At 37.9% G+C, this 17,103-nt stretch overlaps 1 protein-coding gene across 1 annotated transcript; it reads right to left on the reverse strand.

Moving 5' to 3' along the window:
* Positions 1–9,210: 9,210 nt before the first annotated feature.
* Positions 9,211–13,340, reverse strand: LOC307166485 (uncharacterized protein). The gene is made up of 2 exons (XM_079884885.1): positions 13,035–13,340; positions 9,211–10,741 (listed from the first exon to the last, which is right to left on the reverse strand). Exons 1-2 carry the CDS (start codon positions 13,111–13,113, stop codon positions 9,657–9,659), a joined length of 1,164 nt encoding a protein of 387 aa, XP_079741011.1. The 5' UTR covers positions 13,114–13,340; the 3' UTR covers positions 9,211–9,656.
* Positions 13,341–17,103: the final 3,763 nt, after the last annotated feature.

The following is a 17,103-nucleotide window of genomic DNA, read 5'->3' on the forward strand; positions in this document are numbered from 1 at the left end:
TAATTTAATTAAAAGTCCCTCTCTCCATAACATGTCGTAAGCCTTTTCAACATCAAAAAATACTCCAACTAATACTTCTTTATTTACCATTGCCTTTCTGATTTCAGATTCTAAACATATAACTGAATCCATAGTATTTCGTCCTTTTCTAAATCCGCTTTGATGTGGGCACAAAAGATTTTCCTTTTCTATAACATAATTTAATCTGCCTATTACCATTCTTTCCATTAATTTACACATATTTGATGTTAATGCAATCGGTCTATAGCTAGATGCTAACGAATGATTCTTCCCAGGTTTTGCAATTGGAATGATTACACCATGTTTCCATGAAGAGGGAAGTTTACCTGTTTGCCATATCTTATTGAAAAGTAGTAAGATAACATTCAGGGACACATCTGAAAGATGTTTTATCATTTCATAACATATATCGTCCTTCCCTGGAGATGTATGCCTGACCCCTTGTAGTACCCGTTTCAACTCATAGATGGTAAACCCTTCATCCATTACATCACCCTCAAGCACTCTTTGAACCATTGTATTGGGATTTTTACTCATGATTTGCTCTCTATACGTTCTCATATCATCTGATATGTTACTATCACTGTGAACCTTTACAAAAGCTTCTACTAATTCCTCTGCCTTTTCTTCATTAGATGTAATATATTTATCATCTTTGATTAACGTTGGGACACCTTTATACCTTTGAATCCCTCCCATCTTTCTTATCATATTCCACATTTCACTTATATCTGTACTCTCACCTATTTCATCACAAAAAGTCCTCCAATAATTCCTTTTATTCACCCTTATTACTCTTCTTACATCTGCCTGGGCTCTCTTATATGCTATTAAGTCATCAAATAAATATGTTTTTTTCACTTTTCTTAACGCTTTGTTTCTCATTTTAATTACTTCACTACATTCGTCTGTCCACCAAGGTACTGCCTTTTTTACCCTGATACCTTTATTTTTTCCTATTACCTCATTAGCTGTATCACAAAGAATATTATTTATTTCCTTATTCAGTTCCTCTATGTCTCCTAAATTTACTTTCATACCTGCCATTTTACTTTCACATATTTCTTTGAACTCTTCCCAATTTGCTTTTTTAAATCTCCACCTTTGAATGTTCTCTTCAAGACATTCCTCTACTTCCATCCCAATACTACATTTAATAGGATAATGGTCACTACCCATACTACTTTGCTCACATACTTCCCATTTACATTTTCTTGCTAATCCACTAGATACAATTGTTAGATCTAATACTGAATGCCTTCCTCTGACTACATCCATCCTTGTTACACTACCATCATTCAGACATACAAGATCATTTTCATCTAAAATTTCTTCTACCACATTCCCATTTGGATCATTATTTGTGCTTCCCCATAAGGTACTATGTGCATTAAAGTCACCACACCAAACTACCCTACAATTCCCATCACCTCCTACATCTTTGTACAACTCTTTATTTAGACTTTTACATGGATTATAGAAATTAATTATCCTAATATTTTGACTTTCAGCTTTCACTTCTACCACCACTGCCTCAAGTTCTTCAATAACATTTACCTCCCGAAAGGCCACATCTTGCTTTATAAAAGTTATCACACCTCCACCAGTTCCTTTATTTCTATCTTTACGCACAACAGAATATCCCTGAACCACAAAACTCAAGTTAGGCTTTAACCATGTCTCCTGTACACATATTATATGAGGTTTTACATTAAAATCATCAACATGTTTTTTAAATTCCTGTCCATTAGATAAAAGACTTCTTGCATTCCACTGCAAGACAATCATTACCATTAAGCCCCTCCATGCTCTGTCTGTGTATTAGTAGCATGCACATTTAATTTCTCATTTACCTGTTCTACCGTTACCCCATCAATACTTAGATACTTGTCTGCTGCTCTAATTATGATTTTAATTCTCTCAGTCCTACTTTCTGTCTGAGCTGAACAATTCACTACTTCAGCAATGAAAGTGAGAAAAGCCAGCCTGTCTTCAATTAACACACATTCCTTCTGCTTTCCCACTTTTGTATTCTCTTTCCTTATCTTTGGCAGAACTGCTATCTTTTCAACTGCTTTTTCTGTATCCTTAACTCGTTTAATAGCCTCTGCATATGTTATTCCTTCCACTACCTTGACATTCTGTACCATAGCAGCACTTTTCCTCACTTGACATCCTCCATATCCTGCACTGTGCTCTCCCCCGCAATTACAGCACTTAGGTTTTACACCTTCTTCACATCCACCATATTCATGTTCTCCCCCACATCTTGCACAACGTTGCTTACCTCGACATACCGCAGCCACATGCCCATACTTCTGGCACTTAAAACATCTCAACGGAGGAGGAATAAACGGTCTTACCACATAACTCATTGCTCCAAGGAATACTCTACTTGGCATTTTCTCCTCATCAAAACGTAGCATTACCGAAAGGCTATCCAGTCTCTCTTTATTCCGAGTGTATTTCAACTAGAGCCCTGCGCGGGACTGTTTTCATCATCCCGCTCCCGCCCGCGCCCGCCGAATTTCTGACCATTACCGCCCGCTCCCGCAACGTATGTGTTTCACTCCCGCCCGCTCCCGCAATATGTATGTCCACTCCCGCCCGCACCCGCAAAACTCTGAGAATTTATTCCCGCACAATAATAGAGATGCATTGATTTTGTGTCTTCTCCCGTCCCGCAGGAAAAAACACATATTTGTATTGCTATTATTAAAGAGATTCATGGGGTTGTTTGTTTCGTTTCCCTGGCCGGCATAGCCTACTGGACACATACACACAGGATAATGGAGGAAATCGAGTGTGCTGTTTTTGGATGGTTTTGTTTTCGTTTTTGCTGTTTTTTATTCAGTCTTGCGCGTGCAATGATGACGCAGTGAATAGTGATGCTTCTCTCTGAACAATCAGCAGTCTGCCGTGTTTTCACGTCACATTTTAGTATCGCCTAAGCTCGCTCAGAACCTCGCCGGAGGTGGTACGAAAAAAAGTACCGGGAAGCAGATACAGTTACAACTTTTACACAGTGGAAAACCAAACAAAGGCGAGGCGAGTCGAGTCGAGCCGAGCCAGGCTGGTACTGTGTAGTGGAAAAGCGCCATTATTGACATCTCCATCATGTTGCAAGGCTACCTCCCGATCCCGCAGTGTTTTTTTTAGCCGCCCATTCCCGCCCGCAGCAAAGTTCAAACCGCCCGCTCCCGCGAGATTTGCGTTGGGTCCCGCGGGACCCGGCGGGACTCAATCCCAATGCAGCCCTCTAATTTCAACCTCCTCGCTTCTAAAACCGTTCCTCCTGAGATGTTTCTCTTTATTACATCCACTGAAATATCGGTGGGAATACCTGAGATTACTCCTCGTATCCATTTCTTTCCTTCCACGATACTGCACGTCACTTTTTGCCCAGCTAATGTTTTAATCCCCACAGCAGCCTTCTGTTGCTTACTATCTTTACAAAAAACAATCATTTTTCCATCTCGCAAAATTTTAGCACCTTCAATTATACCGATCGTTTCTTTCAGTGCCTTGGTAAGTTTCAATGGATTCAATTGATTCACTGCCTCAGAACTAAATTTCACCAATACCTTGTACTCCTCCTTACTTCTTCTACTTTGACTATCTTCTCCCTCGCTTTCAGTCCCTGACGTTTGGCTCCAATCTTTCCTCCTTTTCCTCTTTTCCACTATAGTCCACTTACTATTTTTGTTTACTTTATTTCTCCCGCCATCAATCTCTTCCTCCATGTCTAGATCACTTCCTGACACCCCACCACTTCCTTCCATCCTAGCTTCAGTCACATCCCAGTGTTGCCTTCCGCCGTCGTCAGTCCGCCTCCACCATCTTCTTCCTCTAATGTTTAATAATGGTTTTAAATAAATGTATGTGCTTTACCGCCACCCAATGGACTGGAGTGTGAAGCGTCGAGAGGAGGTCAGAAGGAAAAAAAAATGCTACATAAGACTTTTCCTAATTTAATGGGCACAACTGGGTAAACATAAAATTAACATGACGATATGTTTTCAATTTTCTGTACACATTTTGTAGCATTGGTGTTCTTTGGGGTCAATTTGACCCCAGGCTCATTTTGCTGTATAAAACATATAAGAAATATCACATTTTTTGCTGTTCACACATTGGTGATTTGACACAAATCACACATTTGTTTTGGATGATATTTATAACTTGAAATTTTATGAACTTCCCTCTGCTTAACATTACCATAACATACTAACCTAACCTAACATTACCATAGGCCTACCTGAAATATTGCGAGAACCACTGATAGTTTATACGATATAGTGGGGTGGGGTGGGGGATCATAATTCTCACAAGAAATTAGATATTTCCAGTGCCAATTACATATTTCCAAGGAAGGGAAAACACAATTCTTGCATGAATTTTGATATTTGGTGCCATGGGGGAGGGGAAAACATAATATAGGGATGAGCCTCCTCAGATGAGCCTCCTAGTGACTCCTAGTGTTGACCCTCATGTTGTCTAGCTAAATTACCTTCCAAAAATGGAACGTTATTACACTTCCCACATCACAGTGTCCAAAATTTGGACAAATTTGAAAAATGTGCTGCTTCAGTGTTTATGATGTTGATTCAGATTTTTCTAGATTATTGTGCAGAGTGATCAGAGGCATTTTACATATTTGCAAAAAACTTTATCACAAAAACCCCAAATTTCACTGTTTTTGTCCTGGGCACCAAATGACCAGCTAACATCATTTTACTAATCATATCATCAGCACATGATTATAAAAGGAAGGAAGAAGTGCCTCCAATCATTGTGTTCTTCTGTTAGCAATGGTTTCCTCCAAAAAAAAAATGTGAAGCCATCATCTTTGCATTAAAATGGCCTCACATTTTAATGTGAGGGCAGCAAAGAAGCCACTTCTCTCTAAAAGCATCAAAGAATTACTGAAATTCAGCAGGAAGTACAAGGATTAGACAGCAGAAGACTGGTGCAAAGTTATTGTATCTGATGAAGCATCCTTCTGACTGTTTGGAACATCTGGAAAATCGATTGTCCAGAGAAGAAAAGGTGAACGCTATATACCATGAGTCCTGTGTCGTGCCAACAATGAGGCATCCTGAGACTATCAATGGGAGTGTACATAACATTTAGCTGACAATTAATTGTCTAAAAAAATTGTGTTTATGACGATTCATTTTCAGTTTTAGGGCTTTGACGATTATGCCGATTAATTGTCCGTTTTAGGGCTTTGTCATACATTTTCATACATTTTTTGTGTACTTCATTCATTAAATAATTGTGATGAATTTAATCCTTTGTAAGTTATCATTTTGCAGTGCAAGATTAACACCTTTCCTAGATAGCAACATTGTTTCGGCCCAAATCCGGCCCACGTCTGGCACTTGTGGAATACTGATCTGGCCCACATACAGCGTGGAATGATGGCACTTGGGTGGGCCGCCCTGACCGTCCTGTTTGCCAGATCTGGGCCACATAGCAATGCCACAAAAATAAAGAAAACAACATGATGCACCTTGTATCCTTGGTAATCCTTGGGTATCCTCAAAAATGAACTAAAATACAGTAAATAGCCTTCTTGGCGTGCCTACTTTTGAAAGTCAGCATTTCGATTATATAAGTCACTTTAGAATAAATCACAGTGTTTCATGATTAAAAAAAAAAAAAAAAGTGACTACACTGTCCGGAAATATAGTAGGTTGTAGCAAATTATTTTTACGGACTCCCTGGCACTTGAGAACTGTTGGTCTACACAAAAGAAAGCCCTGTCTAGACGCTTCTCCCCGGTACGGGTTGTGTCAAGCCAATCGTTAGTCTGGTTGTTTGATAAGAAAAAGATGAAATGTAGTTGTGAAAAGAACCCGTGTTAAGAAAAAAAAAACTGCAGCAGCAGAGGAGTATTAGAATATTAGAAATCTAATATTCAAGCTGTTTTCTCATTTTTCTACTGTTAATATTAAATAAAAAAACGACTGAATAAAAGATACACGGATTCCCTTGATCCACCACCACATTTGCGGCAGAAAACTACTGCAGTGCAGCTCTATAATCGGCCAAAAGCTCTATTCGACTTTTCTGAAATCCTCTACACTTCCCTGTGGATGACCTGTGCCCTACTTTCTGTATGATCTGAATTTTCCACATTTTGAATTTTAGAAAACTGAATTTGAAGTTCAGAATTTTTTTAAACTGTATATTTGCAGTCTAAGAATTCAGAAATAAATGTCTATACAATTCAGCCATAAAAACATTTCGATTTGTTAAATTTCATGTTCAATATTCGTTAAAAGAAATCAAATTCAGAACTATTATAAATTCCACATAATATTAAATTTTGTAGATTACACTTGTCAATAATTCAAATTTACACAATTCAAATTCAAATCATTTTGTCTTATTATAAGCTCCATACTTTTCTAGTATCTTTGGCAGAAAGGTAGATTCGAGATCAGCCTGTAATTGACTAATTCTGTAGAATCAAGTTACATTTTTTTTAACAAGCGATTTAATAATAGCCAGCCTAAAAGTTTTTGGTACGTATCCTATTGACTGTCACTGTGTGGTGCAGGCAGAAGATGACGAAGATGACGGGCGCTCTCGGCGGGACGAGACTCTGGAACATGGGCAGGAACAGGTCTAGGAACAGAATCAGTTCAGGCGTTGAGGCGGCGGCCATCTTGGCTGAGGGCTCAGGCTGGTCATGCATTACGTGAAAAAGCCTTGGGTCTGGCTGTGTTCCGGATTGAGGCACGATGCTCTCCAGACACCGGATGACAGTCTCCCTCCAGTCCAGTCCGGTGTTGTCTGGGAGGTCGATGGGATGATTGAATGTGGCCCCGATCCGGAACAAGGTACTCAGGCTCTCGTTGTCGAGGGCGCTGGTGACGGCAAGGCAGCTGAAGTCCTTGGTGAATGAAAAAAAGTTTTGGCTCTCCTGAACCATGATGACAATTCTCACCCTATCGTCCATTTTGGGTGGTCCGATCTTCTGTCACGGTGTGATGCAGGCAGAAGAAGACGAAGAAGAGTCAAAAGTTCCAATGCTAGTAATGGTACATTTGACACTGAAGCTTCAAAGCGAGTACGCAGCGCAATTTCCCATGAAGCTCCATGCGCGTATTGTTTTCAGAGAAACACGTAATCAAACGAAGCCTCACTTTCTTTCCAGTCACATGAATGCTTCACTTTGCGTGTCTGAATGCTTGAACCCACAACTCTACAGGTTTTTGGAAGTTTAAGTCCATTTACAAACATTTTTTTTGTTTTTGTATATATATATATATATGTATATACATATATATATATAAATATATATATTTATACATATACATATACATGTACATATACATGTACATATACATGTATATATATATTTATTTATATATATACATATATATATATTTTTATATACATACATATTTATATATACATTTATATATATATATATATACATGTACTTGACCTTGACTTTGACTTTGACTTGACAGCAGGGAAACACACAGTGTACATTCAACAATGAATCAGCACAGGACTACAAACACAGGGAGAATAAATAGGGAGAGCAAATAAAGCAGGTAACGAGGGAGGACAAATGGGTCAAATTAATCAATAATCAGGTAACAAGATGGGAGGAGCTAGAAAATAGAAAGGAGAGCACATGGCACAAGGAAACATACATGACAAACAAAACAAGATATGAACATGCATCTAATGAGAACTCATAAGCCACGTGTTCACACAAAACATGACTACATAAAATCACGCAGCCAGTAATAAACAAAAGCTGCATGCAACACAGCACAAGACAAAACATGACATGAAAGCACATGAAACAGACAATACGAAACAGAAGGGTCAGTTGTTCGTGTCTCAAGCTCATATCTGGAGTCTCTAATCATAGATTTTGTGAAATTAGATTGTACTTGCTCTTAGTAGTACTGTAAAGTAAGAAAGACATTTCCAATGCCCCGGAAATGTAAATTTCTTAGAATTAATAAACAATTAATCCTGAGTTTTCACGGGACAAACAGGTTAATTGATTGTAATATTAATTTACAACAATAAGTTTATTATATTAACTGATCCAAATATTCATAATCAATTATAACAAGTTATTATTGCTTATTAATATTTCATTACAGCTGATTTGCTACATTATTCAGGCATGTGTTTATGAATAGGACTTTCATTGAGTTATCTACAGGCAGCCAATAATCCTGCTCCCGTGCTTCTCTAAACTTTATGACAAAAGCAGATGGTGATTCCTTTCCCTGTTTGGTATTGGCAGCATGTGATAAATCCTGCTACCTACTCTGCTTTCAAATAAAAACTTATAAATTGCTTACATTATTAGAATTAGTAGGGTTTGTGGCACTTGGTAAGCTCTTGCTTATCATCTCAATGTCTGACATTTTGTATGGGTTTCCACATCATGAAGTGCTAGCTGGACATCCATTTTCTTGAGCTGTGAGTGGAAATGCTCGTTGCCTGCACATAGGGTGGTGGTGATTCAGTACTTTTTTATTTCTGAATTTTTCTTATTAGATTTTTCTGGCCACTGATCCAACACTTTCTTCATTTCTTCCCACACACTATATGACTCCTTCATATATATATAGTCCCACTCTAAATCTCCTCATCCCCCTATTACCATGGATTTCATGCTTTTTCTATCATCATCTTTTAATGACCCCTCTCTAGTCTTATTGAATTTTGCCTTCTGACCATCCTGCCAAATTTGATGTAAAAGGTTCTGTCCAGAAACCTTTATTGTTTCTGTACATAAAGTCAACAAGTGTCTCGGCTGTCAGTGGTCTAGAAACATCTTGCCCCATATTACAACCAAGCAGTTTCCTTAATTCACACACAGAAAGACAAAACACAAAGTTGTTCCACTCTGTCTTAAGATGCCAATTAGTACAGATTACATGAATTATTAAAACTGCAGTTTATTCAATGGTTGACCATCCTTCCTTCCTTATCTCAAAATGGCAGGTTATAAAAACCTCTTAATCGGTGTCTAAAAAACAGACACCTAATACTACAAATTCAAGAACATTCTCCATCTCGAGTATTACGGCGAGTGAGACTTTGAGAGTCTAGGCAATACAACAGTTTTTGTCCTCACACCATCTCAGTCCAATTTGCACGATCCTTCGGTTCTGAATCGATCGCGGACGAGCACCCCAAATTGTCAGATAAAATCGGATATTAGAACAAAGACAATGATCAATGCAGAGCAGAGTGAAACACCAGACCTGGGGACCAAGAATGACACAAGCACAGAAGTGCAGTTCACTCAAAGTCAGCTTTATTGTGCTCCTGCCATAGTTTATATAGCAAGTCTCGGGTGTTGGCTAAAACAAACAAATAGAATAAGTCCATATAGAAAAGAAAGGAGATTATCAGCTTTGCTGAAAGAGATAGAGAGACATACAATTCCATTCATAATTATATCATATGCAACGTTGATCCTTATGGATAATAACTAGCACGTCATACGAGCGTGTGACTAAACAGGGAGTACAAGAAATGATTAGATAGACAGAAATGGAGATGCAAACATATTTATTCTAACACGTGTAAGGTGTGATTTCTCATGTCTTTCCACATTGAGAGCAGGTAAAAGGCCGTTTTCAAGCATGAATTAACATGTGATTCTTAAGGCTTGCTTTATGTCTGTAAGAGTTTCCACACTGAGAGCAGGCGAAAGGCTTTTCTGAAGTGTGAATTAAGAAATGACCATCAAGGGCTCCTTTCTGTCTAAAACTCTTTCCACACTGAGAGCAGACGAAAGGCTTTATTCCAGAATGAATACTCATGTGAATCTTAAGGTTTTCTTTACGTGCGAAAGTCTTTCCACACTGAGGACATGTGAAAGGCTTTTCTGAAGTGTGAATTAACAAATGATCATCAAGGTGTGCTTTCTGTGTAAAACTCTTTCTACACTGGGAGCAGGTGAAAGGCTTTATTCCTGTATGAATTAACATGTGAGTCTTAAGGTTGTGTTTACTTGTGAAAGCATTTCCACACTGAGAACATGTGAAAGGATTTTCTGAACTGTGAATTAACAAATGATCATTAAGTGTTCCTTTCTGTGTAAAACTCTTTCCACACTGAGAGCAGGTGAAAGGCTTTATTCCAGTATGAATTAACATGTGCTTCTTAAGGTTTTGTTTACTTGTGAAAGCATTTCCACACTGAGGACATGTGAAAGGATTTTCTGAACTGTGTATTAACAAATGATCATTAAGTGTTCGTTTCTGTGTAAAACTTTTTCCACACTGAGAGCAGGTGAAAGGCTTTATTCCAGCATGAATTAACATGTGAGCCTTAAGGCTTCTTTTATGCGTGTAAGTCTTTCCACACTGAGAACAGGTGTAAGGCCTTTTTCCTGCAACGTGAATTAACATGTGAGCCTTAAAGTTTCTTTTCTGTCTGTAAGTGTTTCCACACTGAGAGCAGGTGAAAGGTTTTATTTCAGCATGAATTAACATGTGAGCCTTAAGGCTTCTTTTCTGTCTGAAAGTCTTTCCACACTGAGAACAGGTGAAAGGCTTTTTGACTTCTGTTATTTGAATGCTGCTTTGTGAGCAACAGTTTTCAGTTTTGGAGGAACTCGATGGCTTTTCTCCAGCGGTAACATCCTGAGCTTTCTGATGCTGATGTTTCTCCACCACTTCATTCAGATCTTCTCCTTCCTCTTTTACTTTCACCAGGCCTAAAATGAAAACATTAAAATTATGAAAATCAATTGGTGCAATTGGAAAATAAAAGAAAATTAGTAGGGGTGCAGGAAAAAATGAATGTTCAATTCATGTATGAATCACGATTCTATCTTCTACCAATTTGCATCGATTCACAAATTTCGATTTCACAAATTGATTTTCTAAAGTGTTACACTTCTTTAACTGCACAGTACTAAGAGATACTTAAGGTTATTGACGTTAATCACAATAAGCCGCGAACAAGGACTCAAATGCGGTGCTCGCGCTGATGGACACACAGCCGAGGGTACGCATACAAATGCCACCTCTCGATCTCGAAATCAGTTCTCTTTCACAGCTACACACACAATTATATCAAAATGCACATTGTGTGGACTGTTTCACTGATTCAATGTAAACAGAGTCTTAAGTCCTACGCAAACAAAAACAAAAGGGAGAGAATCAGATGTATAACTATATCTGCGCATTCATTCTTAAAGGGACAGCAGCCTCAAACTGTTGCCATAAGTTTCATTAATGTTAATAAGACAAAAACTTAGCTTAATGAATATCTTTAATATTAACCAATTTATATTCAATTCATACAGTGAAGACTATACAGTGTTTTATTTTGACCAGGGTTTTTCCTGCATAGAGAATTATGAGGCGGCCGCCTCCGGCTGTCGACAAAACTATCGACTACAGTCACGGCCTGTGTCCATTCTCTAAGCGTTCGATGGCGATACAAAAGAGAAAAGTAAAGATAAGAGAGAGGGTCATTACATCACATAAAAATGTTCACATGAAGAGATCAAAAGGCAGAGCAAATGCTAACAGTCCTTACAGCTTTATCATACTGAAATTTATTTTCCATTTCTTATAAGACGACATTTGTGATTTGTGAATTCACAAATTTGCATTTGTGAATGTGAAATTTGCTTAGGATCTTTTTTTTTTTTTTTTTAATAACAAAAGATTATTATTATTTTTTTTTTTTTTTTTTGTGGGGTCTGAGTCAAAATACCCTAATATAATGTTTCTCATATAGTGAGAAGCCTGGCAAAATCTTCCACTTGGCAAATACACCAATATCATTCCAAAGCTTCTGAGTGTAGTGACACGACCAACATAAGTGAACCACTGTTTCATCAGAATTCAAACAAAAAGAGCATGTTAGCTCAATGTCAGATTTAAATTTTTGTATACATTTCTTAACAGGATAGAACCTGTGTATGAGCTTAAATTAATACATTAAAATGCAAGCATGGTTAATGAAATACAATTTTTTTTTTTTTTTTTTTTTTTGTTAAGACTAACAACAGATGGAGATCATGCATCCATAATCTACTGAAATTCCTTCAATTCCCAGATGTGCTATGTTAAATTTTCTGTCAAATTTGAACCACTTAATTTGTGGAAGCGAATTTGTAAAACAAAATAAAATGGACAGAAAATTGCCTGTCGAGTATTATAGGTCATATGTTTAAACAGAATGCACACTTTGGAAGTGAAGTCTAAAAGGTGAATATGAATTATTGCATTTTTAATAATTACAAAATGTGGGAAATGTTTTTTTTAATTGAATTATACACAGCTTAAATATAAAACCATGTTGAATTTCAGCCCATACAAATGCAAGCCCTAAAAAATACAATGCAATATAACGCAAGCATAGTTAATGTAATGCATTTTTTTTTAATTAGTGCAATTCAACAAGCTTTTTTGTTTCAAATACATTTGTCATTACCTTCTTCCATAACGTTTAATCCAGAAGTGAAGATAATTTATTTCTAGTGCGAGAACACGGAGCTACGCACAATTGCACACGGCACGGTTTAAGCGCACATACACAATATTTGAGCAAGAGGAGAGGCAGTTCATGAGAGAGTGCGCGTCCAGTTTTATGCGAGAACAAACGATACCGCGTGCTCTCTCGTTACAATAACAATGCGCTCGCGACATTTGTCATTAAAATAATGACAAATTATTTTAAAAACAGGAAGACTTCTGTTAAACAGGTAATCCTTTGCCCGCACAAATGGAGTACGTTAACATAAAAACAAAAGTGAATATGTATTATGATGAGTCTCACACACTTCGAGTTCAACAGTTTTGAGATTCCAAAAAGCAAGGAGTGAAAATAAAATCGTATCGCTGCGCCAGTTCAGTTGCATTTTTAAGACATTTGACACGTGGGTTTAAGACATTTGAATGGCAATTTAGGACTTGTTTTTACATTAAGGAATTTGAGACTTAATGTAGGCCTACCACAACAGTCAAAAAGATGAATGAAGAATATACAACAACCTCCTTGTTCCTCGTGTTTTATTCTCCAGGGTTCTGGTTCGATCATGTCCTCCTCACTCTCCTCTTTAACAAACACCATCTTCACAGCAGCAGATCTCAGTTCAGTTGATACTCCTCCAGATATTCCTGCTTGCTTCAAAACTTTGTAACGTATATGAGGATGGGAATATTACAGGCATTTATTGACCTGATTCAAAAATGTTTTTTTATCTTTCCTAACAGTTTGTATTAAGCCAGTACCACATAACACCAGAGATCATGCTAAAAACTAATCTTCTTCCTCTGAGGTTTAATGGTGGTTGGTAAACAAAAGTATCTCTTACCGCCACCCACTGGACTGGAGTGTGAAGCGTCGAGAGGAGGGGGAAAACTATGGAGTCAATTTAATGCCACATAGTTTTGCAAAAGAATAAAGTATCGCAAAAGAAAAGAAATTTTTGCTCACAAAAATAAAGAATGGAAAAGGGGGGGGGGGGGGGGTATTGAGAGAAAAAAATAAGTTTTGCAAACAAAAATAAAGAATTGCAAAATAAAATAAATTACTGCAAAAAGAAAGATATAATTAATTGCAAAAATCAATGACAGCTGTAATCATATTTTTCTCTGCAACATATTTTCCATACTCATACCTACTAAGTTATTTGCAACGCTGCTTTTATTCTGCGTTTCAGTCAAGTGTGTGTTCGCAATACCGTTTTTCCTTTGCACTTCTCTTCATGGCGCTATTTCAACGTGGGGGTGGAGTCAAGAAACCCCGCAAAGCCACGTCATCCGCAGGAGACGCAGATCGCAACAGTTCAAGTCACCATGGCAGAGCAGAGGCATGCAGGTGTATTCCAGGTATGTACAGTTGATTGTTTCCCTTTAGTCAAGTCAAGTCAAGTCATCTTCATTTATATAGCGCTTTTAACAATGTAGATTGTTTCAAAGCAGCTTTACAGAGATAAGCGTATAATTTAAGGTAACAGAGATTGTTTCGGCTTTACAGCAGAGTTAAGTTATTTCCATCTAAAGTTAGTTTTGATTGATTTGCTTCCATCGCAATGATCATTTGTTATTAAATTAGGGGCCGCTAAGACGACACCATTCCCTCTACACAGACTTTAAACGCGAACCTGTGAGAAACACTGATGGCGTTCACATGAGCATTTAGAATGAGTTCTATAGTTATGTGCGTTTGAATATGCAGGTTTGGAATTCCCTACAAGCCAAGCCTAAACAAAGTACTTGTCTTTCCCTATAAATTTTGATAAAGAATTTTATTTTATTTTGTTGCTTTGGGGTAGGAACGCGAAACGGATTTTCCCGACAACGCCTTATCTGTAGAGTGGTAGTGGGATCCTCCATAGGGAGAGACTAGTTGGCACTTCAGCACTGCGTTGTCATCGGTCCAGGCGAAGGTCCTTCGTCAGATCTGGATACGGCCTGGATCCGGCAGGCTGCAGGAAAACCTCGGGATAAACACAGACACTAAAATTAGCGTAGATGCCATTCTTCTCATGATGTAACGAGTACATCAGGATGTTTGGGAAGTGTTCCCGGTTCCGGCTGACCTAATCTATGCAGCCTAACATTAAATTATAGAAGTCTATAATGTATTATGTGAAAGCTAGGTCAAAGAGATGTGTCTTTAATCTGGCTTTGAACTGACAGAGTGTGTTTGCTTCCCGGACAATGGTAGGAAGACTGTTCCAGAGTTTTGGTGCTAAATAGGAAAAGGATCTACCGCCAGCAGTCGATTTTGATATTCTAGGTATTATCAACTGGCCGGAATTTTGAGATCGCAATAGACGTGACGGACTATAATGCGTTAAGAGCTCGCTCAAGTACTGCGGAGCTAAACCATTTAGTGCTTTGTAAGTGATCAGCAATATTTTAAAATTGATGCGATGTTTAATAGGGAGCCAATGCAGTTTTGACAGAACTGGGCTAATATGGTCATACTTCCTGGTTCTGTTAAGAACTCGAGCTGCTGCGTTTTGAACCAGCTGTAGTTTGTTTATTAAGCGTGCAGGACAACCACCCAGTAGAGCATTACAATAATCTAGCCTTGAGGTCATGAACGCATGAACTAATTGTTCCGCATTTGTCAATGAGAGCATATGGCGTAATTTAGATAAATTTTTAAGATGGAAAAATGCAGTTTTACAGATACTAGACACGTGACTTTCAAATGAAAGATTGGTATCAAAGAGCACACCCAGGTTCCTAACCGACGACGAAGACTTAACAGAGCAGCCATCGAGTGTTAGACAGTATTCTAGATTATTACGTGAGGAAGTTTTTTGTCCAATAATTAGAAACTCTGTTTTTTCAGAATTTAGAAGTAGGAAATTACAAGTCATCCAATTTTTTATATCCGCTATGCATTCCGTTAATTTTGTGAATTGATAAGTTTCATTAGGTTTTGAAGAAATATAGAGCTGAGTATCATCGGCATAACAGTGAAAGCTAATGCCATGTTTCCTAATGATATCTCCTAAGGGTAGCATGTACAGAGTGAACAGCAACGGTCCTAGTACTGAGCCTTGTGGTACGCCATACTGAACTTGTGATCGATGAGACATCTCATCATTTACTGCTACAAACTGATAACGGTCAGATAAGTATGATTTAAACCATGCTAGTGCAATTCCCGTAATGCCAACATAATGTTCTAATCTATTTAAAAGAACATTGTGGTCAATGGTGTCAAATGCAGCACTAAGATCGAGTAACACTAATAGAGAGATACAACCACGATCGGATGATAAGAGCAAATCATTTGTGACTCTGACGAGAGCTGTCTCGGTACTATGGTACGGTCTAAATCCTGACTGGAAATCCTCGCAGATATCATTTCTTTCAAGAAAGGAACACAGTTGTGAGGATACTGCCTTTTCTAATATCTTTGACAGAAAAGGTAGATTCGAGATCGGCCTGTAATTGACTAATTCTGTAGGATCAAGTTGCGTTTTTTTAACAAGCGGTTTAATCATAGCCAGCTTAAAGTTTTTTGGTACGTATCCTAGAGACAAAGATGAATTAATGATATTAAGAAGAGGATCTATGACCTCTGGAAGTATTTCTTTCAGTAGCTTAGTCGGTATAGGGTCTAACATACATGTTGTAGATTTAGATGATTTAATGAGTTTAGTAAATTCTTCCTCTCCTATAGCAACGAATGAATCAAATTTTTCCTCAGGGAGACTACAATGCACTGCCTGATGCGATACAGTAGTAGACGGTTGCATAGTTATAATTTTGTCCATGATATTATCAATCTTATAATTGAAGAAGTTCATAAAGTCATTACTGCTGTGTTGCTTGGAAACTTCTGGGCTTGAAGCTTTATTTTTCGTTAGTTTAGCCACCGTTTCAAATAAATACCTAGGATTATGTTTATTTTCTTCTAATAGGGTTGAAAAATAAGCAGATCTAGCAGCTTTTAAAGCCTCTCTGTAAGCAATAGAGCTCTCCTTCCATGAAATGCGAAATACCTCTAGTTTTGTTTTCTTCCAGTTGCGCTCCATTTTTCTAGCTGCTCTCTTAAGGGCCCGAGTGTGCTCATTGTACCACGGCGTTGGACTATTTTCTTTAATCTTCTTTAAGCGCAACGGAGCAACTGTGTCTAAAGTGCTGGAAAAGAGAGAGTTAAACGTTTCTGTTGTAATATCTAGTTCTTCTAAGCTATCTGAGATGCTGAGATGATGAAACTGATTAGGAAGATTATTAATAAAGCAATCTTTAGTAGCAGAAGTGATAGGTCTCACATATTTGAAACACGGAGTCGGCTTTGCAGCCTTGGCTAAATGCAAATTACACGAGACTAGGTAATGATCTGAGATGTCATCGCTCTGCTGCAGAATTTCAACGGCATCAACATCTATTCCGTGTGATAATATTAGATCTAGAGTATGATTACGACGATGAGTAGGTCCTGACACGTGTTGTCTAACTCCAATTGAATTTACAATGTCTTTAAATGCCAATCCCAATGCATCTTTTTCATTATCGATGTGTATATTAAAATCACCAACAATTAGTACTTTATCTGCAGTCAATATTAATTCTGATAGAAAGTCCGCAA

The sequence above is a fragment of the Squalius cephalus genome (genome assembly GCF_949319135.1).
Source record: "Squalius cephalus genome assembly, chromosome: 1".
NCBI classification, from domain to species: domain Eukaryota; kingdom Metazoa; phylum Chordata; class Actinopteri; order Cypriniformes; family Leuciscidae; genus Squalius; species Squalius cephalus.